Source organism: Podarcis gaigeae, assembly GCF_964106915.1.
Source record: "Podarcis gaigeae genome assembly, chromosome: Z".
In the NCBI taxonomy this organism is placed as follows: Eukaryota; Metazoa; Chordata; class Lepidosauria; order Squamata; family Lacertidae; genus Podarcis; species Podarcis gaigeae.
The window spans coordinates 36,838,107-36,863,955 of NC_139691.1; the positions used below are offsets into that span (position 1 = coordinate 36,838,107).

At 41.9% G+C, this 25,849-nt stretch overlaps 1 protein-coding gene across 4 annotated transcripts in view; it reads right to left on the reverse strand.

Moving 5' to 3' along the window:
* Positions 1-25,849, reverse strand: part of PCDH11X (protocadherin 11 X-linked) — a 758,870-nt gene that overhangs the window by 170,458 nt on the left and 562,563 nt on the right. For all 4 annotated transcript variants that reach the window (XR_014560298.1, XM_083722715.1, XM_083722716.1 and 1 more), the window contains one exon: positions 15,570-15,768. Coding sequence is in view for 2 of the 4 variants with exons in the window: in XM_083722715.1 (XP_083578841.1) it covers positions 15,570-15,768 (199 nt within the window). In the remaining 2 variants the exon portion in view is untranslated. Of the gene's footprint in view, positions 1-15,569; positions 15,769-25,849 lie in introns of those variants that run through there.

A 25,849-nucleotide genomic window follows, 5' to 3' on the forward strand; every position in this document is an offset into this window, starting at 1 on the left:
AATGCCTAAGCAACCACTCACAAATTTGTATTTTAATAAAGTTGTGGCCAAAATTATGCCAAAAATCTTAAACAAAAATCTTGTGTGATGTGTGAGTTATTGGGGTGGCCCTGGGGACCTCGACACGCAATATCTGCCCTTCAGTTTCTGAAAAGTTTTCTCATATGAAAGCAGCTTCCTTTATCTGCTCTATTTGCAGAGCACTAAATTATTTAGAATGTCACTGGAATTTCAGTGGGTACCAGGATTTGAGTTTTCCATATCCTTGTGTAGTGGCCAAGGGTAGTTTGGGCATGTGTTACTTTCCAGCAAAAGTTCCCAACAATCTGCAGCCTCTCCAGCTGCCTCTACTTCCTGATATGAAAAAAAAAATGCTCCATGCAACCTAATGATATCTTCCCCTATGCTGGGTTGTGGAATCACTTGTCAATCACCTGACATGTCAGTGAAGATGCTGCTCTTTGAAGCTCTTGACTGCCAGGATTTCAGAGATCAGGGTGAGGTTGTTTGAAAGTTCAGTGCTTCTCTTTAAACCTTTGCTAGTGAGTGGAGAGTTGAATCATGCTGGCAGCAGGGATATGCTTTGTTAGGAACATACTGGCAAAGCAGACCTTGGTTGGATCAAAATTTAGCTAAGCATGACAAAGACCCTGAACCTTACTGATGAGAATTTCAGTGAAAGTTTCTCTTCCTTTTGATAATTATGGAATGATATTTGTTTTCCCATTAATTGATGGAGAATGGTTTAAAACTGCAGGATAAGTTTTTGGCCCAGTACATTTGGCACAAAAGAAGGGCCTTTATTTCTTATCTTAAGGCACGGGGAAATAGGTAAAGGGTTGAAAAAGGACAGCATCTTATGCTCTAGCTTCTGGCAGTTATAACTGAGATCTGAGAAATCCTGGAGTGGAGTTTGGCTTACTGCATATTAACTTCTTTTCTTTCCATTCTTAACCTGAAACTGTTCTTAACCTGAGGTACCACTTTAGCTAATGGCAGGGCCGTCTTACCCATAGGCGCTAGGGGTGCGAGGCACCCGGGCGCTGGGCTCTTGGGGGTGCCAGGCTGAGAGTCTGGGGCTGAGATTTGAAGTCTGGGGATTGGGAAGAGCCGACAGCCGCCACAGGGTGGAGCAGAGCTGCTGGAGCGCCGCAACTCTTCTGATGTGGGTGAGGGAGGAGCTGAGGCAGCCGGCCAGCTCCGCCCTTCTGTGCGCATGGGATTGGTGGCCATCGAGAGGCCTGCCCAGCGCATGCTGCTCACACGAGGCACTCTGCTTCGCTCAGCCGCCGCCACCTTGGACTCAACTGTTGTTGCGTTGGGCTCTGTTTGCCCCCCCCCCCCGGTGCCCGGCTTGCTTTGCTTTGCTGCTGCCTCTGGCTCCTCTGTTGTTGCTGAGGTGGCTGGTTAGTTTAGGCCAGCTCTGCTTGGCTGGCCTGCCCTAAAAAAGGTCAACAACTTTGGGCTCCCCCCAAAAAAAAGGTCGAGAAATCCTGGCAACCTGGGGGGGGATGATCTATGCACCCTGATGCCACATATGCTTAAGATGGCCCTGGCTAATGGGGCCTCCTGCTGCTGCCACGCAGCCGCCACGCGATTTCTGTTCTCATCCTGGGGCAAAGTTCTTAACCCAAAGTACTACTTACAGGTTAGCAGATTCTGTAACCCAAAGTGTTTGTAACCCGAGGTACCACTGTATAGCACTAATGTTGCCTTGTCCAGAATACTTTTCATTAGCTATAATTAATTTCTGCCAACAGTTTTAATGGCATGATATATCCTCCTATTTTCAGATCTATTGTCCATCCATGTTCCATGCTTGTTATCAGACTGCCACCCCAGTAAAAGACTTTTGAAATGTGGGCAGTTTCAAAATCAGTTCATGACATAATATGGGAAGATACTGTTCAATGAAGGAATGAAGGAAAGAGACAAAATGCAGCATAACTTAGATCTCAACCTGTATCACTCACCTGCACCACTCATTAAATGCTCAAGTTGATGGTTTTGCTTTTTAGTATTATTTTTAACAGTAGCAGCTTTTGTACACTGTCCTGGGTGAAATCTACACACATATAAAAAGTGTTTTGAAAACGCTTTTTAAAAAAAGCCCAAAAAAGCATTTTTTTTTAAAAAAAATACATTGAATTTTCCATAAGGCACACCCTCGCCATCTAGTGCCACATTGCATATTGCACTTAAAACACACATAAAACATTTTATTTGCAGCTGTATAGCTGAGTCTCTGGACACTTTGGTGGAAAAAAGTTTGAGGAAAAAAATATTTCTCTTTCACTTATATAGATTCTCCGCCATCCACTTATGTGAATAAAAGCATCTACACAGAAACATGCACACTCACATGTGCGCACACACACACACACACAAAATCTGGATCAGGACGATTAAATTGACCTTCAATTATTCCAATCTAAGTAAACATTCCAGTTCTGGAGCATGGCACAATCAATTATTTCAAAGTACTCTTTCGGAAAAAGTGATCATTGCTTTATGTGTGAATGCTTTCTCTGTACAAATAGATTATTGCAAGGACAAATGAAGGTGCTGGCAGGAAGGATAAGGTAGGCAGGGATTCAGAGACAGTCAGATAAATGTAGAACTGGAGGAGGAGGAGGAGGAGGATAGACATTTGAATAAGATGGGGAAAGCAAAGCAAAGATGGACTTGAAAATAAGCAGGTGGTGAGAGCAATATGGCAAAAAATGTACAAAAAGAATCTGGCATTTACAACTTTATTTTCTAAGTGATACATGCTGGCTTGCAGTTTGGCTATTCAAACACAATGCCAAGAATATTTCTGAGAAGACAACTTGCTCCATTAAGTAGTTGACAAATTTTCAAGACTTCTGTTCCACTTCTTACAGCTGTACTGTAGAAGTCATTTACTTTATAGTAATCAGTTTGAGCTTAACTGATTAAGCTTTTCCAGTGCTTTACCGACAGGGCAATCTGTAAGGAAAGTTAACACCAGTTTTTATCCCAGGAGACCAATCAACTTGCAACAGGATTGGTCAAGTACATTTTGGGTTTGTGTGACTCAAATCTCATTCCGTTCCATTTGAACATGCAATGCTCCATCCTTTATACATCCCCTCAAGTATTTTCTAAGTTGTCCCCTTGGCTTGCAAGACCTGGAGCAGAAGCTCTTGGGTGCCTTTGTTGTCTGAAGCAGAATAAAAATAGGTGTGACAATTGAGTAGGGGTATCTAGACCCCTGGACTCCAACTCCCATCTTCCTGGGCTAGCATGGCCAATGATGGGAAGTGCATTCCCCAAAGACCTAGGTGGCTGCCTCTGCAAAAAGTGGATGGTTAAGAGCAACCACTCCATTTTAATTGTGGTGTCTTTCCAAGAAAACACACAAGAGATACTTAAGGAATGGATTTGAGGTGCCCAATTGCCTCAGAGACAATGTCTAGCTTTCTTCCTCCCATCACAGCTCAGTTTCTGCCAAGGACATCCTCCCCACTCGCAGCAGAGTAATGCCCCCCCCCCCGCATTAGTTAAGCCTATCTGCTGCTCTGAGCCAAGGAAGAAGGGGTCTGTAAGACTTCTGAAAGGAGAATCTCAATGGGAGGACCTCCCACTTGGATGTCTTTCCTCCCATTCACTGTCCTCATGAGAGTCACCAGGGAGGAAATGACAATAATATTATGACTGCCTTTCTTTCACGGTGGAACTCAAACTGGTGTACAGGGGCGTTCCTAGGCATTATCCCACACAGTCACTTACCATACTTAGACCTGCCAAGCTTTCACAAGCTACCTGTGGCCTTCACCCCATGCTGTGGAATTCCCCTTTGTCCCTGTAACAGAAATCAGCTCTCTGAAGACTGAGGAACATTAGGTTACATCTACATAATTTCAAGCCTCCCACAGTTCTGAAAGAGCATTTTGCCCCATGGTAATTTGTATTGGACAAGATTAAATTGCATAGCCACTCTGAGATCGTGCTACTAGTCTCACGGGTCCTTGGGAAATAATAGCTGATGCCCTGGGGGTGGTGGAGAAAGAAAATAAGGAAGAAATTGTTATTAGCTTCAGAGGAAGAAGTATTTATCGTGCGGCACTACGGGAAATCTATAACAAGCGGAGGTTGACCCTTATATATCATGCTAAAAGAAAAGAAGCAGACAACTATTTTTCCCCCACTTCCTCCCTATATGAAGCTATTTCTTTGTCATCACCTTTATTATTGTGAAGATCCATTTTTCTCCCTCTTACGTCTAGAACTTAAGGGATGTGTGGAATGATGACAGACTTCTCTTTCAAAGAAGGGAATGTTTTTCATGTCCTTGGGTTTTCAAGAATGTCTGATTGCAAGCAGACATTGAAGGAAAGCCCAGGGCTGGGCCAATACTTTCTGCTGCCGGAGGCAAAGGACAAGACGGGACCTCCCAAATTCCATGAAGAGAATCCAACAGGTCTGGCAAGAACCCAGCAACCCATCCCCCATTTTAAAAGGGCATAGGATGTCAATCAAATCAACCAAAGGCCTAGTTAAAAAGAAATGTTTTTGCCTGGAACCTAAAGGTCTATAATGAAGAAACCAGCTGAACTTCCCTGAGGAGACCATTCCACAGATAGGGAACCACTGCAGAGAAGGCCCATTCTCCTGTCACCCTCTGGACCTTTCAAGGAGGCACATGAAGAAGGGCCTCAAAAGAAGATCTCAGGGTCCAGGTAGGTTCATATGGAAAGAGGCAGTCATTGAAGTATTGTTGTCCTGATTTAAGGCTTTATATGTCAAAAGCAGCACTTTGAATTGGGCCCGAAAACTAATTGGTAACTGGTGCAGTGGGAACAGGATCGGTCTAATATACCGTCTTGCTCCAGTGAGCAACCTGGCCACTGAATTCTGCATTAGCTGAATGAAATAAGCTTTATGGAAAAAGTCACCTATTCACAAAACCACGAGGAATATTTGAGCTGAAATTATTAATACTAGCTTGTAGTGGCCCACTTTTGAATCATGGTTCGCAATAACCTGGGTTGTATCAATGCCACAGGTTCTCACAGTGCATAAATGCAGCGAATTTTGTACCATACTTTAATCATTCAGTTGCCCAGCTCAGGCGTTTCCTCTCACGAGGTTCCATTTTGCATGTGGTGGGGAAGCAAAACACACTCACCGCTCCTTCCCACTGCATCATGTTCTTGATTGCTCATCCCTACATGGGGGACTTTGTCTGAAGTGGAGAGCTGCTTTCTACTTAGGTTCCCATATGATATAGAAACCTATGTTAAGGGACTAGGGGCAGATAAGTTTGTCAATTTCTGTTTCTCCTCCTTTATCATTTTTTTCAGTTCTGAGTTCAGTTCCAAATATTACCCCTATTTTTATGATGATTTTTTTTAACTATGAAAATTTGCCATCATTTTAGTGATAATTTCTCCCAATACAATTTCTTTTTGTATGCAGTTTTGGCTGCTATACACATTTTTTTATTGGATTTTGCTGCATCAGGTCAGTAGCCAATCTAGTCCAGTTCTCACAGTGGACTGATTAGAATCACATGAGTGAGAATGCCTGAGTAGAACTGAATCTCTATAGGATCAGGTCACCAGATAGTACAAGGATATAATATTTTCTTCTCCTTGGTAAATCACATCCAAGCCTCTGTTGTCATCTGATGAATACATCTGATAATTTATGGTGGAGTAAGGGTCAGAGAGCATCAAAAATTGAACTCAAGCAGAATACAGCTTGCACTTGAATACACAATGCCAGCAACCAAAGGGTGAGCTTTCCATTAATCGCATTGCCAATGACTTCAGCCCTGACCCATTCTGTAAATGTGGAAAGTAAATAAGCTTGTTGTGTGTGTTTCTTCCAAGGTCTTCCAAATGTGTTTGATTGAGGAGGTGCGTTTATAGGTGGCTAATTTGTATTGTTATTCATCCACTTGCAACTCCCAAGATTTTGAAAGTGGTGTGTGTTGCTTACACTCATGCCTATTTATTCCTGAAAGGATCTCAGAGTAACTTCCTTTGCATCTCCCATTCACAGTTATTTTGTGTGAAATGACTAATTGGTCAAAATAATCAGTCTGGTGCAAACTATCCAAAAACCGAATATTTTGATATGATGTATAACATAATTAGTTGGCTTCAAGTAGGGATAGGGAGAGATTAGATTGTGTTGACATGTTAATGAAAAACTACATACTTTTTATTGATTGGACCAATATACAAACCAACACAGAGATATCCTTTGAAATTTGCACTTCTTCAAATGTTGCAGGCAAGTCAGTTCTCCACATGCAGAGAGACAAACAGGGGCAGCTGCCCCCCAATCAATAACAATAAATAAAAATACATAGCAAACTGAGGTTCTGCCCCTCCCCTAACAAAAGCCTTGTCCCCCCCCCCCAAAGAAATCCTGGCTCCGCCTATGGTTCTCCAGTTAACCAGTTTGCACAAAAATGCATTTACTAGGTAAAGTGAGCATACAATGCATAATATTTCGTGGCATGACCTATAACTAGCAGTTCCCTAATAATAGTCTTTGATTCAGTCACTTTGGGTGTTTAGGTACAGAAAGGGAACAGTTACCCTACATGTGCCCATTCAACCACTTTGATTGGAGGAATTGGCAATAGCCACATAATACCTATTCTGCAGCTGGAAGAACTCAATCATTTTGTGTGGCAGCACCTGCACTTTGGAACTCCCTGCCTATTGAGATCAAGCAGGTGCCTTCATTGTATTCTTTCCATTGCTTGCTAAAAAACATTCGTGTCTTGACAAGCTTGGGAGGTTGAGGTAATATTAATCTGTTTTATTATTTTAACTTTTGTGTGTTTTAAAGTAGGGTTGTGGATTTACCTCGATTTCCTTGTTTTATTTTTCTGTAAACTACTTTGAGGTTTGGTTTGGTTTTACAATCAAGCAGTGCATAAATTTTATGAAATAAAAATAAATAAATTATGTTTGAGCCAGGTGATCCCAGTCTGGGTTATGAGCTGGCCGCGATGCTTAATTTCTGGGCTCTGCGGGTGGAATAGGCCCTGCTTTTGAGGCTAAACTGCTTCATCATCCTGAAGCTATGGGGTCTCAGGGGGTGGTAGAGCAGCATAGGCCTTCCTACTCGCTTTCTTGGTGTGGCCTGGGAATGGGAGTCAGGCTGGACAGCCATTCTGCCACTTCCAGTGTGGTGTAGTGGTTAAGAGCGGTAGTCTCGTAATCCAGGGAACCGGGTTTGCGTCTCCGCTCCTCCAGATGCAGCTGCTGGGTGACCTTGGGCCAGTCACACTTCTCTGAAGTCTCTCAGCCCCACTCACCTCACAGAGTGTTTGTTGTGGGGGAGGAAGGGAAAGGAGAATGTTAGCCACTTTGAGACTCCTTCGGGTAGTGATAAAGCGGGATATCAAATCCAAACTCTTCTCTTCTTCTTCTTCCTGCAGGCAGGGCTTAGCACCTTAGTAGCTGCAGTTTCTTTCAGGTTGAGGTTTCTTCCTACATCAATAGTGTTTTCCTTCTGCAGGGGATTTTATGGGTTTAATCTTGGACAAAGAGGCCCTACCTCAGTCCAGTCTTTGCGTCTACCGTATTTTTCCCTCTATAACACGCAGATTTTTTCTCCTAAAAAGGGGAAATGTCTGTGTGTGTTATTGAGCGAATGTGTGGTCCCTGGAGCCAACTGGGGCGAGTGGAGGCAAAAATCAGGCAAAAATCAAATCGGGCGTCTCGGAGAAGGGAAACCTGAAAAGAGGAAGCAGCTGCTTTCCTGCATTCTGCCTCAGGGTCTTACTGCCCACCCACCTCTGTTTCCTTGCTGTGTTTGCTCAAACGGAACAAAGAGCAGGGAAAGCCCCTCCCCTCCAGGCAAGAAGAGGGGAAAGCAGAGCGTCCTTCATTTTAATTCCTCTCCGTGAAAACATGCAGGATGGAGAGAGAGAGAGAGAGAGAGAGAGAGAGAGAGAGAGCGCGCTGGCTGGCTTGGGTGGGTAGGTGGAGGAAAACTTTTGCCTTCCTTTCTTCCCTCCCGTTATACCCCTCTCCTGCATTCTTAGCCAGCTGCTTCTCTGCACACCCCTCTCGTGCTCCTTGTCCCTTCTGTGTTTTTCCTTCCCTCCCCACTTAAAATGTGGTTACAAAGCATGGATCCACATGGATCCTCAGGATCTTTGCATTGGGTCAGCCCAAATTCACCATCAGAGCACATAGCATGTCCATGGCTACAGCCTGCCCCCCAAAAAATCACGCACCCACTGTTGCCTGGGGCTGCAATGGTGCAAAAATGTGGTTAAAAAGCATGGATCCACATGGATCCTCAGGATCTTTTCATTGGGTTAGCCCAAATTCACCATCACAGCACATAGCATGTCTATGGCTACAGCCTGCCCCCCCAAAATCACGCACCCACTGTTGCCTGGGGCTGCAATTGTGCAAAAACGTGGTTACAAAGCATGGATCCACATGGATCCTCAGGATCTTTGCATTGGGTCACCCCAAATTCACCATCAGATCACATAGCATGTCCATGGCTACAGCCTGCCCCCCAAAAAATCACACACCCACTGTTGCCTGGGGCTGCAATGGTGCAAAAACGTGGTTACAAAGCATGGATCCACATGGATCCTCAGGATCTTTGCATTGGGTCACCCCAAATTCACCATCAGATGTGGCCACAGCATGAAGCACAAAAATGATACATCCACTGTTTCATTCAGAATGTTTTTCCCCTTGTTTTCCTCCTCTAAAAACGATGTGCGTGTTATGGTCAGGTGCGTGTTATAGAGCGAAAAATACGGTATTTCTTTATTCTGATCAGCAGATACAAATAAGAAGATGATAAGCATGTGTCATCAGATGAAGACTATTGGACTGAGAGTGAAGAGACACAGGTAGAAATCCACACCCAGAAATGAAGTTCACTGGGTGACCTGAACATCCCAGCCTAATCTACACCTGTGATCATAAAATGTGGGAAAAGCTGGAGAACCATGAGTGTTGCCTTGAGCTTCTTGGAACCAAACTCAGTTCTGCCACTTGATGGCATCAAGCCAATTGAGGCCCAATTGCTATGCCAGCTCTGATGCTCTGTAATGATCTGGTGCTACCTAACCAGGGTTGAATTGTCTTGTTAGCATGCCCAGTGAGAAACTTAGGAACAGATATTTTTAAATTATAATTTTAATCATGTTTGAGGAACCTCTGGCCCTGCAGATGTTGCTGACCTGCAACTTCCATTAACCCTGATCATTGATCATGCGTGCTGGGGATGATGGAAATTGTAGTTTGACAACATCTTGAGGACCAAAGGATCCCAACACCTGGTTTATAGTTTTTCCTGTCCTTATTTTTTCAAGAATGGGGTGGAAATGCTGTTGATGAGGGGCAGAGGCAAATATGAGGAGAGAGGCTACCCCCTTGGTTGCCATTTGTCCTGTATTATGGAAAGGGAATAAAATAAACCAGTTTTTAAAGTCCCTATTTTATTATTGCCAAAGGATAAGAAGAAAAAAGAGCTTAAGATAGTCTGAAAATGTGATGGGGGAAGAGTGAGAGGAAATAGAGAAGGTCATAAAAAAGGATTGCCTCATTGCCTCATAAATAATAGAAATATAAATGTCATGTGAACTTTATTTTACAGCATGGGCTGCCTACTAAAAAAAAAGAAGAAGCAAAGGAAGACTCTTGTGAGGAGAAGGGCTACCTATTCTGTGTCACTGAAGATAGTCATTCATGCTCAGTGGCATTCCAGTCCTTCTGACATCAGCCTTCTATTGGCCAAGCACACCAGGTTCCATGTGTTTGTCACTTTCAAACAGAATTGACAAGATAAGGGATTGCTACACTCAGATCAGACTGTTCTCTCTGTCTCTGATAAATCCTCAGACTAATCCATACTGGGTTTAAGATCCTCGAGATAAACTCATCCTCAAAACTGCAAACGTAAATGGAACTCTGTCAACAGCTTCAAGTTCATACATTAAAGAATGACTTCTTTCTCTCTGGGTTGCTATCCATTTTGACTTTTGGGGTTATTGCTAGTATAGGGCCCCATTGCTTGCTTTGAAATCACATGCACACCAATTTGGACCCCCTTTATACAGCTGATGCCCCGCACTTTTCACATCAGTAACAGCAGTGGGGAAAAATGAAAGAAATCTGCTTTGTTTCTCCTTTGTATCCTGCTACAGCTGATGAACCTGTCTATTCCAGCCCTTGTCACTTCCACATACAGTATTTTGACCTGTAATTCCATTCCAGTTCCATGTTAATCTGCATTTTTGAAATCCATTCAAAATATTATTTACACGTGCATTATGAAAATAGGGATATGGTGTAAGTATAGGGGTGCAAGCTGCCAAGAGCTGCATCACAACATCCAGAGAAGCATGAAATCCAGTAAATAGCTGGATCAAATTCCTCAAGCATCCCTGGAAACACAGAGCTTTTGATGTCTTAGCTATTGTGGGATGAGCTCTTCAGCAAAGTAGTGGCTGTCAATGCAACACCGACACTTTCCCTAAAATAGCAGGGGAAAATGAAAAAACATACATTGCAGGCTTTGCTCTGCAGTTTTGCACTAAAAACAATGACAAAGAGAAGTCTTGAAAAAGGGTGCATATTGTATTGTTACTATTGCTACTAGGTTAGGAAAAGTAGCGTCTCCTAACAACTCTTGGCACACTTTACAAAGTTCCCAGTATTATTTGGGGGAAGCCATGCAGTGAAAGTTGCAACAAAGTGATTTAAATGTATAGTGCAGATATGCCCTTAATAATGTGAACTGAACAAAGTTCTCCTCCATTCCTACTGAAAACGGTGTCATAGAAATTTGAAATGGAGAGGTCTGCCAGTAGTGATGATGGTTAAATGGAACCACCATGGGCAGGGTCAATGTGCCATTGAATGCCAGTTGCTGAATGGATCAGTGGAAACATTTCTCAAAGGCATCTGGGTGGCTCCTGTAGAAGCAGGACACTGGAGTTTGGACAGGTTCAGCACAATGCTTTTTATGTCCTTTGAAAGATAAGCAAAGGAATGCAAACTGAGGGAGCTGGCAGACCTGTGACTGTAAGCCCCGTTCCATGCCCAATAAGCACAGGACGCCTTTGCTTGGTGACACCCATAGATTGCAGCAAAATACTGGGCAAGGTTTTGCCCAATATCTTCCACCTATGAGGGGAAAGCCTATATAAGGCTGCTTTTTTTCTGGATCTCATAGCCTTTTTGCTTTAAGAGCTTCCCTCCCGCCCACCCACCCTCATGTTAGAGCCTTCACTGAACAATTTTAGGTCATTGGTTGACAGGGCTGTAAAGGATTTTTCGCCCTATCAACCTGATTGACACTTGGTTGGGGGTTTCTTCCGCCTTCCTCTCAGTGAAATTATAGCTTTCCTTTGTTAGGCGGAAGAACATAGTTTGCATGAGGGTGGAAATGCCACTTGATGGGATCAGCATAATTAAGGGGACTCCCCATAAGGGGCCTGAGGGGAGCACTGACCACAGCAACCCCAAGCATGTCTTCAGTATCTGCCTGGTGTGAATCTGCACCCTGGTCTCCCAGTGAGACCTTGCTTGCTTGGCTTGCACCACGGCAAGGTTCAACACTGGCTGACTCCCATCATGCAGGTTTGGAGCGATCCAAACCCAGCAGATCCATTCCATCAACATAGGGCTTGTGGAATGATGAACTGATCCTGGGACCCAATGCCATGCCAACCCTTGCCTTGTCTGCTGCTCTCAATAAATATTTGGCCTGATTTTATCCCATCACCATTGTGCAAGTTATTTTGCTGCTCTCACGGGTCACATAATGCACCTGCCTGGGCAATCCGCAAGCTGAACTTTGTAGGCCAAATATAAGATGCTGCATCAAACAGTGAAATTTAATTTAGTGCCAGTCTTCATTTGTGAAGTTTTGTGAACATCAAAGAACTGTTTCTTGAATCTTCCCCTATGATATGAAAGTTTGGCACATCTAAAATATTTGCTGCTTTGATTTTCACCTATGGCTGTTATGGCCACTACTACCAAACCAAATTTGATGCTATCAAGATATAATCATACATTATTAAGAGTGTACAAAAGGACTGACTCATTTAAAATGAGAATGTTCAACCTACTCTGGGTTTTTTGATCTTCCCCAGTTTCCTCACCTTTTAATTCAAACATGCAACTAATGACTACCCAAGAAGTGATGTATGGGAATGGTCTCAGCGGGTCATCAAAAAAAGGGTTGACTTTTCTCAAAGCCTTATAGTAAAGTGTTCAGCTATTACATTCTCCCACCTATGTGCAGGCTAATTAGATTAAAGGTAGAAGATCAGTCATGCAGTACTGTCTTGCTAAGATTAATTACTCTGCCCCTCTGCAAATTAATTATTAGCATACTACTTTGAAGATGGGAAAAATCAGTAGAGTTATGGAAGAAGCCACAAGTGGACATCAACATGGGTGCATATGCACACACACATCACACAAACAATATATATATTTCTATAACCCAGTGACAGAGTCTACCTCTTGATTAAAATATACTGTTTCTTGAGCATTAAATGTTGTAGAACTTCAGTGTCATTTTTTCAAAAAAGTTGAGTACTTTGAGTAATTATTATTATCCTTAAAATTGTAAACATTTGATGCAGCTTTATTTCTCCATCTGAACTTAAAAGGGGCAAGAACATATATCCTTATTGGTGAGCTATGGCTCATTTTTTGTTTATTTTATGGCTACGTTATGGTTTTGTACACACAGTTTTATTATTCTATACTGAAAAATGCTACTTAAAAATTAGATAGATGATAGATGATAGATGATAGATAGATAAATAGATAGATAGATAGATAGATAGATAGATAGATAGATAGATAGATAGAGAATTAGCCCTGGCACACACACTTTTTCAAGTCTGAACCACCATTTTATATTGCATACTTTGTCGTTTTCGTTTTCATATCAAAGTCATTTTTGACAAGGGATAAGATTTCGTTTATCTGGTTGACAGAAATCACAAACTCTACTAAATTGTTAATCCCATTGCTCTGCTCCAATCATTATTTGGACAGAACTATGAAAAGCAGTGATTTTGAAATCACAGTTTAGGGAAGCTAACAAGCCTTAAGAACAAGGAAGCCCAGAAGTCTTTGAACTACTCCACAAAGGGCAAATTTAGGTAAACTGCCAGACCAAATGATTAAAAGCTCAAGGAGATTTCCTTTATAAACACTGTGTAAACTCCCCAAATGCCATGTGACTGACATAAGCCCCATCTACAACCTGGCCAGAGTAATTTAATCTATAATAACGTTCCAAAACTGGCTACAAACCCTATACCTTGGAACTTCATGTCTATTGACACCAAGCACACTCCTGCTTGGTAGAAGTTTAAGACTCCTTCCTGGTAGAAGCACATGTAAAACACATTTCTTTTTAGTATATTGCTGACTTTAATGATATTTCGAATCATTAAATGCTTGTTTTTAACAGCATTTTATTGGTAACTTTTGTGTTTTATTTTTTATAAACTGTTTGAAGGTTTTATTATAATCAAACAGCAAAGGAATTTTGTTCAATAAAATAAATGAAAGAACTCCGTACAGAATGCACACAGAACTAACACTTGTCCAAATCTCTTTTTTTAAAAAAGTAAAAGTTAAATGTTTGATAACTCACATGAACTCTTTTTTTCTATGTACTGCACTTTTAAAGTTCAGTTAATTCTTTCTCATTCATTCACACCACCACCCTAGAAAGTTAGCTGTGTTATTCTTCCAGTTGCTAGTTAAATTTAACTCGCTGGATATAGTCCAATTTTGCCAGCTGTCAGTGCAAATTAGGAGTGGCTACAGTTTGATGATTTGCATGTATACAGTCTCAGGTTCAATTATCCACATTCAAGTTCAGTTCACTCAAGCATTCAGTTGAAAAAAGTATATCTGCCACAAAACAGCTCTATGATTCTAGTTCTTGTTTTTATGGAAAACATTTCATATATCATACTCATCTGATGAGGGTGTATTGTGAACATCCTCAACATTTTTTTGTGTGGGAGTAGAATCACTAAAGAGCTACATCACAGTAAAAAATCCCAGACATGGTTGAAAACTACCAACATCAGAGGACACGACATCAATTGCATACGTCAAAGCACAGCTATTGAAGTCGAAATCACATTAGTTGGGGTATACATCTCCACACTGCAGAACACTAATTATTCTTGGTATTGGATTTCAACTTGAGCTGTCAGATAATTAGTCATCTAAGAAAAATAGGTGAGTCCAACCTCCTTGCAAACTTCTCACATCCGAAGACACATCTATCACCACATCAGCCATGAGGTAGTGATGTGTGCCACTACTTATCAAAGTATATATCATTAGGATCAAACTGACATTGCAGCTGTTTCAAATGGGACAAATACCCCTCCCTAAGTTGGGGGGAAGAATCAGAAAAGGCATCCCAAATGGCAACAACTGATCCAATCTCGGTTTAAGCTGAAAGCACAGCCCTTTTCGGGATTGACCATTAAGTTTTAAGTAAATGTGAGGGGGTTACAAGCTGTCTCTGTTACCATCCAACCTGTGCACTCTCTTGAAGTGGTACTCCTGCACTCATGGAGACTTCCTGCATACTTTAGAACTTGTTGTGAAACATGAGCACTGGAGGCTTCCCTCCAATGTGTGGCTGGAACTAACATGTTTGTTGCTGCTGTCTCCTCTTATGAGTTTTTCCTCCCTTAATGATTGATTGATTGATTGATTGATTGATTATTTATCTGCAGATTTATAAAACGTTTCCCAACCAAAAGGTACCAAAGCAGCATGCAATTAAAAAAAATCAAATACAAAAGATAACAGGCCCCAAACCAAAGAAATAAAACCAATTCTATAACTGTAGAGTTATTATTCCATAATAGTCCAGGAACATTAAACATAAAAATAAAACTACAAACTTACAATTTGCTTTGCTGGATCAATGCCAGCCTGGATATATCTCTCTGAAATTATACAACAACCTAAAAAAAATCACCCCGTAAATAGTAGCATGCCCTTTAAGAAGCAAACAGCAAGTGTGATTTAATTTCATTATTAATTTCTGCCTCAGCTGCATTTTTCATCTTTTTGCAAACTCTTTATAGGCCCTTCAATTGCCCAGTCATATGAAAAGCCTGTCTTTGTATTTTACCCAAACAATGAAACATACACTGAAATTAAAAAAGAAGCACTCAAAGACAGCTACTGCTCTGTGTTTACTATTCTCTAAGGCACTTATTAGCTTAGACCCCACAGCTCTTCCAGTCCTGATTTCTATCCTGCTTTTCCACACAGGGCCTTCCTCCAACAGCTGGGTTACTGCATCCTAAATACCACCAGTTTGGTCCGTATGGGTTCATCATCTGAATCTCAAAATGTAGCTCAGAAAATATTACTACAAGGCCCTTCAGGCATGGAGAAAATGATGACCTTTGTCCTTTCAGGTGCAACAAAACAAATACTATTTGAATCAGAATAAATTGTCACTATACACTGGATGCTCATTTTGGACACATGAATTCCCTAGAGTGACAAATGCCCATGATGCAACAGACTTACTGGACTCTGGATCTGAATTGCCATCTCCCTCTGTCCGACTGTTGGGTGATGTCTGCTCATAGTACTCCTCTTGCGGGAAACCAAGTGGCAGAGGATGTGCTGTGCTAGCGGTGCTGCTGGGCTCATGGTCTCCTAGCCCACTGTCACTGCAGCTTTCCTGAGAACCATCCGGCAGGTGAAATGTGACTCGGCGCTGCGACTGCAGAGGAGAGAAGAAAACCATATTGTTCCAGCAGTGTTCCCAGGTTGTTGTTGACTATAACCAACTGATGAAATGTGTTCTGCCCCGGTACCTATCAGGATGAACAAATCTGCCAATTTTGTTTTCTCTCCATTTCTCTTCCTACCTCCCAGTTCTCCACATTTCTACATCAGTTTTTTGGAAGTTATTTATATATATTTAAACAGTCCTCGTGGAAATTCATCAGCATTTATCCTAATGTACACACACGTGTGTACACAATTTTTCCTAATATGCATACCTTGCAGAGCAATTTTCCGTAATACAACACATTTCAAATGTTATTTTTATTATTATATTCACATTACATTTTATTCATACTTTACCCTAGCATATTCGTTTTTGTATACATTACATGGCTAAAGAACTGCATTGTCCATAAGGCAATACAGCCCTCAGGCTGAAAAGAAAGGTTCTACACCCCTGTCAAAGATGATACTATACAAAACAACTGTATTTTATAAGAAAAAGTAAAATTCACTTTAATATATTCATTCTGACACTCTCATGTATTGGTTGTGTGTACTATTCTGATACTCTCTCTAACATCTATATTTCATATTTTTCATAGAGAAAGAAAAAGGATATTTGAAAGAGATAGAACAGAATATTGGGAAGTACCAATGCTTCCATCCATCCATCAATCTAACCAAACAACCAACCAACTTTACTCCTTATATTTATGTTCTTTAGGGTGCAGGAAATCACACATTACTTTGAACGTGACATTCAGAACAATACAAAGGATGTAAACATCCCCTTTTTTTAAATAAACCAACTGAAGGCTTTTGCGCTCACAAGATAATGCACATCAAATTACAGTCAGATTATTTTTAAACATCTAACATAAAACTGATATTTAAGATCTTAGGGAGTTCAGAAGCTTAGAGATGAGTAAGAATGACAGTACTTAATGTCTGTTTCTCCCAACAACCTACAAATGATTTTTTTCCCCCTTTTAACTTTTCTTTATTCTACCACATTTCTTCCCGGCTATCAATATTTAATAACAATGAGTGATTTATCTTAAACAAACAAAGCACCCTACTCTCCAATTAAGAATATCTTTTTAATTGATAAGTAGTAGTCTCGTTTGACTGTTACTGTTCCCGTGTTGCTCTAGTCCAGGGGTCAGAAAGCTTTTTCAGCTGTGGGCCGGTCCACCTTCCCTCAGACCATGTGGTGGGCTGGACTATATTTTGAAAAAAAAATATGAACAAATTCCAATGCCCCACAAATAACCCAGAGATGCATTTTAAATAAAAGCACACATTCTACTCATGTAAAAACACCAGGCAGGCCCCACAAATAATCCAGAGATACATTTTAAATAAAAGGACACATTCTACTCATGTGAAAACATGCCGATTCCCAGACTGGCCACAGGCCGGATTGAGAAGGCGATTGGGCCACATCCGGCCCACGGGCCTTAGGCTGCCTACCCCTGCTCTAATCCTTATGGAAACTTACCAGCATTTTAGGGCAAATTTCTCTTTATATACACATTTTTGTATGCAATTTTGCCTGATATACTCATTTTTGCAAACAGTTTTCCCCCAATATAAGGCATATACAGTATGCATGCCATTTTCACAGATAGATACATTTTATGCTCACTTTCCCTTAATATGCACAGTTTGGGGCACATCATTTGGTTGGAGAACTGCACCCTAAAATTTAGAGAAATGTAAATTGCAAAGGATGGCTGTGTTTTGGTTTGCATATTGTTTCAGAAAGTGCAAGTTAGTGCGCTCAGTAACATTAAAACTGAATCAAAATTATCCATTATTCCTAAACCCTGCTCCCCACTCCCATGTAGAGTACAATTGTGCCTGAAAAGAGCTTGCGTTTTCAACCAATTTCTCAATCTGAAAAAATATCTAAATGCCGAAGTGCTACAATGGAAGTATGGTATAGGTAACAAGAAACTCTAAAATTCTGTCACCTTTCCTAAAGGGTGAAATGTTCTATGACATATTTCATACTGTTATAATTTGTTTCCTGCAATAAAGGGAAATTATTTTTGCTCCCAAGGTTGCCGAAAGTGTAAATGCAATTCTTCTAAGGAATGTCAGGTGTCAAATAAGGTCATGCCATCAACCAGGGACATTTCCTGAGCAGTCATATTGAAGCAAAGAATTTTTTGAAGAGCAGAGGTTCTTGAAAAATTTCACTGGACAGGGTTCTGGTAGATCAGGGGTGGGGACACTGTGAAATTCCCCATGTTTTTGGTCTACAACGCCAGTCATTCCCATCTAGCATGGCCAGTGCTAAGGGATGGTTGGAGCTGGAATCTAACACCATCTGGATGGCCACATGCTTCTCATCCCTTTGCTAGAATATGGCCTAGATTATGGGATGTTGCTTGGAGTGAGGTAGCTGTTAGAAATGAGGGAGAGACCTTCACTGAGAACATCTCCACCCATATTATTCACACACAAACGCTTAAACAAATATTGGCCAAATTCCAGTCAATGTCCCTGTAGTAAAACCATCACACCATGCCTATATTTATATTTATATTTAAAACTCAGAATATGCATTACCCAACACATACTGTCATGCATTCTGTTCAGTAGGCAATATCCCTGGTGGATTTAGGTTGAAATCTCTCATATTTAATGAAGAGTTATCTTTTGTTCTTTTTAAAATAACGGGTGAGCATATTACACAATCCACCAATTGCTGGATTGATGGGACAATTTACTGGGTTGGTTAGATGTGAAAAGCTTAGTAAGACTTTAGACCTGTATTCTGACAAAAGAAGCACCATCCGCTTAGGTGACTGTCCAAAAAGTTGAAGAAGAGCTGTGGCTCAATGGTGACTCATCTGATTTACCTGCCAAATGTCCCCCGTTCAATTTTTGGTATCTCTGGGTAAGACTGGGAGTAACCCTTGTCTGTAGCCCCTCTAAGAGCTACTGCTAGTAAGTGTAGACAGTACTAAACTAGATGGACCAATGGTTTCACTTAGCAGCTTGCTATATTCACATATGGTTTGACTCAATTAATCATATGCACCATCGGGGGAAATCCAAAGCCCTGGCCTGCAGCTTACTGGTTTTATGGAGTGCCATGGAGTGGAAAGTGAGCACAAGGATGACTCTTTTCTATACCAGGTCGCTGGCTGATCTGGCAAGGAGGCCCATATTTCTATCAGGTGACAGGGCTAGCTCAGGGTCAAGCAGAACCTCTGAGCTCAGTTCGGGCCCCTCCCTCCCGAAAAACCCAATTTAAGCGGTGTCCTCTGGGTACCATCAATGGGAATTCCACTGCCAGCTGTTTGGATGCGCACATTGAAATGTTGCTCACTGGTGAGACTCCCCCACTGCAAATGGAATTCCCCCACCAGGAAAAGCCAGCAGATCTTGGTGGAGGGACAATACTGTTCAAACTGGGGAAGGGATTGCACATGCCAGACCATTATGGGGAAGGGCAGGTAAGAAATTGTATGTATAAATAAATAAATAAATAAATAAATAATGCATGCACACAGCATGTGGTAATCAAATTAAGAAAAATGTGGAGGACTAGCCCACAATCCGTGTTATTTTGCTTCTATCTATACACGCTCCCTTTGGAAAACAAACAGGAAAACAGCTGGAGTCTGAGGATATTTTGCAATCTTATAAATTCAAATTGAAATGCCTGAAGGAAGAACTTTCAAAAATAAATGTGACAGAAGCTAACTCCCTGCTATTGGCAAAATTGTATTCGCATGTCTTGCTTGCGATTGCTGTAACGATGTCTGCAGGAATTCAGAAAATCACAGCTCGTCTACTTCTCAGGTGTCAGGGAACTGCCATCGGAGGGACAGGTGGTGGAGAGGCTCCAGGAGAATAGGAGAGACTCTACAGCAGAAGAAGGAACCAGCAGGGGGAGAGCAGGAGTTCCAGCGGAAAGGGAATCGGGGGAGAGGCTCTGGGATACTTCTAGTGAGAACAGTGAGGAGGTAACAAGACCCCCTTTAGCAACCCCCACCCCTCGCCGGAAGCTGTCACGCAGAGAGTCCAGGAGGCGCATGTCCGTCAAACAACTTTTATGTTGGAATAAGTTCCGTAGACGCCCACTGTCGGATTCTACCAGCGACTGACGGAGTCATGCTTTGGGGGCTCCGTTAGTGCCTAGGTTTGGGTGACTAGCCAAACCCCAGAGGGATCAAGCTTTTACGCACAAGCAGCTCATTATCCCATCATATCAGGGAAGGAGTAAAGAACACTTTCCCCCCTCCTTTTGTATAATAATAATAATAATAATAATAATAATAATAATAATAATAATTTATTATTTGTATCCTGCCCATCTGGCTGGATTTCCCCAGCCACTCTGGGTGGCTTCCAACAAAGATTAAAAATACATTAAAACGTCACACATTAAAAACTTCAGATGTCTTCTAAATGTCAGGTAGTTGTATGTGCCTGTAAAACAATTGTCAAGGTAATAATGACAAGATATAAAATGTTCCTAATTCTCCCTCCCCCCACCATGAATGCTTTCAAGTAGGTGGTTATAGGCCAAATCTTAAGCGGTAATAAATTCACCATCTTTTTCTGTGTCCCAGAAGAATTCAATCATACCTTATGAATGTGTGGCACAGGAAGATGAAGGTGTGTGTGTGTGTGTTCATCTCTAGGGTTATGGAAGAATTAAATTCTCTTTTAGGCATGATAGAACCTGGTAGCCAATTGGGGATGAAGTTCAGTGGGCAACTGAGAGACGTAAGAAATACTTAGGACATTTCTACTTTTTGCCTACCCAAGGGGTTGCCCATCCATTTTGGAAGAAAAATGGTTGCCATGCTGCAGTGGGCATGGGTGCAGATAAATGGCCATGCCCACTGCAGCAGGATGACAGAACAGAACAAAAGACAAGCAAGCAAGCAATGTGGCAGTTGGGTAGCACAGGTGAGCTGTTGACCTGCTTCAGAGGGAGGTTTGGGCAACTGCTCTCTGATGCGCACACAGTTAAGCATATCTAGAATGGTGTTTAAGGAAGTGGGAGATGCTCCAGAGAGCAGTTGAGCATACAGCTTTCTGAAGTGCCCTGCCTTCATCATATTTTGCTAGAATTGTATTTAAGGAGGGTGTGAAGTGATTTTAGAGGGTGAGTTGATGAGTGGGGCAAGCAGGGGTGGTAGCTCCTACTGCAATAATAGATTGTTATTATATTACCAGCAGTAATGGCAAGCTCTGCCCATGGCACAGTTCAGGAAGCATTTGGTTTTTTCCTGAGCTTTATTTGATAATTATCTGAATAACCTCAAAGTCTTATGCAGGTTTATTCCCAGGAAGCTATGGAAGGGAACCAAATCTAGGGAGAATGACCCTGTACTTTCCAGTCTCCAGATCCCAACCTACCTCATCCAACGGAAGCCTCTTCCCCATCTGATTGCTTTCCTTTCTGCTACTCCCTTGGTTTTTCCATTCCACTCGTTAATGTGAGGGCAGAAGGAAGGCAAACAGATAGCTGGGAAGGGAGATTGGAGGCTTTTGTGTTGGATATATGTGGAGAAGAGGGTATGGTGTATGCTATGTCAATGGGAGGACAGCAACAATCATCCACCCACCCACTACAAATGAGAAAGAACTCATGGAATTTTCTGATCCGGTTCAGGACTTGTAAAGGCAACACACACACAAGCAAAATATTTAGTAAAGGCCAAGAGTCCTCTTGGCATAGACCTCCCTCGCTCCCAGTACAGCTCTTTCATAACAACCTGCTACGAAAAGGAACCAAGCGGTTGCCATCCCTGGAAAACTGGCATAATTAACCTCAAGAATTCCTTGACACAAAATATTTTGATGGCCAGTAGCTTTCCTTCTGGGCTTTTTATCACTTGAAGAAAATAGGGAGTGTAGCAATGATTAATACAACAATCCAGCAATATAGATACAAAATACCATTTACCAGCTGTGCTCTCAGCCCAAATTCAGAAAAAAATGAAGGGCCAACAGAGAAACCTCATCTTAAAGTTGCATCTAAAGATGCCCTATTCACCTGGGGACAGACTGTCAGAGTCGCTGAACATCAAGAACTGTCCTCTTCCAGTTTTCTCAGTGTTTCTGGTACTTAGCACATCTGAAAGGCAAGCCGCTAGCAATCACATCACTTCCTACACCTCCTTCCCCTTTTGCTGCCAAATCTCATCTTCCCTGGGAAACTATACACCAGGGGAGGGGGTAGTAACAAGTTAAACCCATGAGACTCTAGAACAGCTTTCCAAATGACAAGTTAAGAGCAGCCATATCTGATCCATCATTCCCAGTGGATTCCTTCTCTCCAGCATCATTAAGCTCTCCATCATCATCATTATATGGATGTGTGGATCTAGTTAGATCAACTTTATGTTCACTACAGTTGCTAATAAGATTGGTAAGGGCAGCATTCTCCCAACTGTTGGACAGAAGTGGAATTACATTTGACCTTAAAACTGAAGGTACCTTTTTATTTATTTTTATTTTACTTTGTTTTGGAAATGATACTCCACTCTTCCACTGAAATAGGACACACAAGGTACTTTTTGAGTACATATGCAAAAGAAATAATGACCCATCTTCAGAGGATCCTGCCCTCCTGACTGGAACAGTTGTTCTTACTATTCAGTGGGGAGCCTAGTATCAGTGCTCAGCATCTTCTGGTACTTCTCACTGTTGCTAGCATTGCTGGCACTTCTTGTTATCTACTCTGGGCCCAGTCATTTTAATTAGTAATTGTGTATAAACAATATAAGTTTAATGTGTGTAAAAATATAATGTAAAAAATCTGTTTGACTGAAGTTAAAACTTACGTTAAGATTTGCATTTGCAAAACAGTTAAGTTTGTATTAATTGAGAGGTTTCACTGACTTAAGTTTGCTAGGCTACCTGATTACTCATTGCCAAAAACTCAAGCTACAGATATCACACTGCAGGAAGCTGAAACTTGAGAAGTCAGGGTGTGCTTCCTCAGCAATTGCCCTTAGAATTAGCAGTAGTAGAAGGTAAGCTCCACAAAGATGAACAAGCTCAACATCAAAAACACTAAGATCATGGCCACTGGTCCCATAACCTCCTGGCAAATAGAAGGGGAAGGAATGGAGGCAGTGAGAGATTTAACTTTCTTGGGCTCCATGATCACTGCGGGTGACAGCAGCCACGAAATTAAAAGACGCCTTGCTTCTTGGGAGAAAAGTGGTGACAAATCTAGACAGCATCTTAAAAAGCAGAGACATCACCTTGCCAACAAATTTAATTTAAAGTTTAGTTAAAGCTATTTAAAGTTAGTTAAAGCTATGGTTTTCCCAGTAGTGATGTATGGAAGTGAGAGCTGGACCATAAAGAAGGCTGATCACTGAAGAATTGATGCTTTTGAATTATGGTGCTGGAGGAGATTCTTGAGAGTCCCATGGACTGCAAGAAGATCAAACCAATCCATTCTGAAGGAAATCAGCCCTGAGTGCTCACTGGAAGGACAGGTTCTGAAGCTGAGGCTCCAATACTTTGGCCACCTCATGAGAAGAGAAGACTCCCTGGAAAAGACCCTGATGTTGGGAAAGATTGAGGGCAGAAGGAGAAGGGGACGACAGAGGATGAGATGGTTGGAGGCAGTGGAAGACAGGAGTGCCTGGCGTGCTCTGGTCCATGGGGTCATGAAGAGTCGGACATGACTAAATGACTAAACAACAACATTTACAAAAAGAAAAGCACAGACCAATAAATAAATATTAGAAAAGGCCTAGATTAGATGTGGATGCGTAAATTGTTTTTTTAAAAACATCAAGACTCTTTGCACTCTGCTCTCATTTTCTTCCCACCCAGGGCAGTCCTACCCTCTGCCTCTCCCTCAGAGCTGGCATATCACATGCCTCCTTCTCCACCTCTTTGCCTGCTTTCCAGCAGCTGCTATGAGCTGCCCAAGGGAGGAGGCCATGAAGAGGCACCAGGATGCCCCCTTGCAGCAGCTGCCATCACTGCTTGGGACAAGCGGATGCTCATTCTCCTCCCTGAGCTTGGCAGTGGTGGCACCAGCAGAGGAAATAGGTGCATTCCAGGATCAAATCAGAAGCCGGGACTGTCCCTGGAAAACTGGGTCACTTGGAGGGTATGCATACATAAGGAGAAACTGCTTTGCAAAAATCATATCGATAAGGCAAAACTGCAAAGAAAAATGTCTTAATAGAAATCCACACAAAAATACTGGTGAATTTTCCTGATGACTTAAAAATTTGTCAGATTTGCTTATCATAATTTGTAGGCCTCATCACTTGTCAATAACGCCAGTCTCTGATGCAGTCCCTTGTGGGCTGATTTCCCACATTTTGCTTGTTCCCTGAGGGTAATACAATTGGTGTACTTGTATCCATTGTGGCTGCTTCGTAAATACCTTCGAGCTAGCAAGTTCAATCCCCCTTAACTTATCGAAATTCACTAGGCCTAAACCGTTACCCAAATTCCTCAGATCTGTTTGAACAGTTCTCTTAAGTAGTGAAACCTCCACAGATGTCACACACAGTAGGAAGGTGATCTTCGCTATGCCTTTCATTGTTTGGGAATCTGATCAAAGGTGGATTTCAATGATTTATGAGAAGAAGCCAAAAGGATCACCTCCCAATCATTCTAATTCTCTTTCATGCCAAAAAACATAACATGTTTGATGTGTTAATCATCATTTTCCCTTAACAACATCTACCAATTAAACTATCATCTTTCACACTTATCAACATCACAAAAGAGCCACAGAACTGAAATAAAAGAGCAAATAAAAAAAGGAGGGGGATACAGCAACATTTAAAGTGTCACAGATATTTAATTTGGCTTTTGAAAGGCAGTTATTGTATGCTAACTAGATGTCAGAATGAGACCTAAAAAGCAGATTTTAAAATTTAATGTGTGCACAATCTTTCACATTGGCATATGATTAGTTTGAAATTGCTTATGCAATACCCAGCTAAGTGGTGCCTGGTGTGAGTGTTGCACCCTAGGATTAAAGAAATGTATGTATGCCAGTTCTGTGCTTTGGTAGCTCATGTTATGGCAGGAAGCGTCAATTGAAGGTTCATCCACATTTCCACTTGTCCTGTGCCTAGAAACCATGGTTTTGAGAGGGTTTTCCACTTGTCCCATGATTTGTAGGCACAGGTCCAAGCAGTTTTTCACTTTTCCCACTACCTGCCCATTTACAACTGAATCAGAACAAACATCAGTCTGAGGAGAAACTGATTCCATGATAAATAGCAGGTTTTCCTGGGGGATAGAAGTATGGGCAAGCCCAGAGACTGGCTTAAAGAATGCTGCTCCTCCCCAACCCACCCAAAAATGTTTGATCCACCTTTTCCTCCCAAGGAGCTCAGAGTGAACGTGGTTACCCTATTTTAGGCTCAACAAACATTGTGAGATAGGGCTGGGTGAGACTTGATTAGTTATATGGTGAGCTGTGCCTCTTGCATCTCCCACCAGTGAAGCTGCCCTTAAACTGAGTCAGAAAATAGGTCATTCTAGCTCAGTGTTGTCTTCAGTGCCTGGCTGCTGCTCTCTAGGGCTTCAAGCAGGGGACTTCTCTCCTTGCCCTACTTGGGAGTTTCCAGGGTTTCAGGCAGGGAGTCTTTCACAGAGCTACCAGGAATTTGCAAGGGTTGAACCTGAGACCTTCTGCATGCAAAACAGGTGCTTCACCACTGATCTACAGCCTTCCCCTCAAAGCCTCCTGGGGAACAAACCATCTGTGAAGGACTACCACGCAGCTGCTTAGGCAGACATGTCTGGGCTGACTTCCACGGAGACCTGCTGTGACACATGGAACATCTGAGGACTAGAAGGAAGGCTTATAGTATCTTTGCTTTCCCAGAGACTCTTGCATCTTCCACAAGGTTCAGGGGCTCTGAGGAACATCAGTAGTATAGTGAGGAAGCTCTGGGTTTAGGAGCTCACACTATTTGCCAGTCAGCTGCAATGCAGTTATAATTCACATAGGTATTATTTTAAATAGCATCAACTGTTGATAAAAGCTCATTGTAAAAAAATACCCCTCAACCCTGTACATTTGCCTTTCTCCCTGTATATGC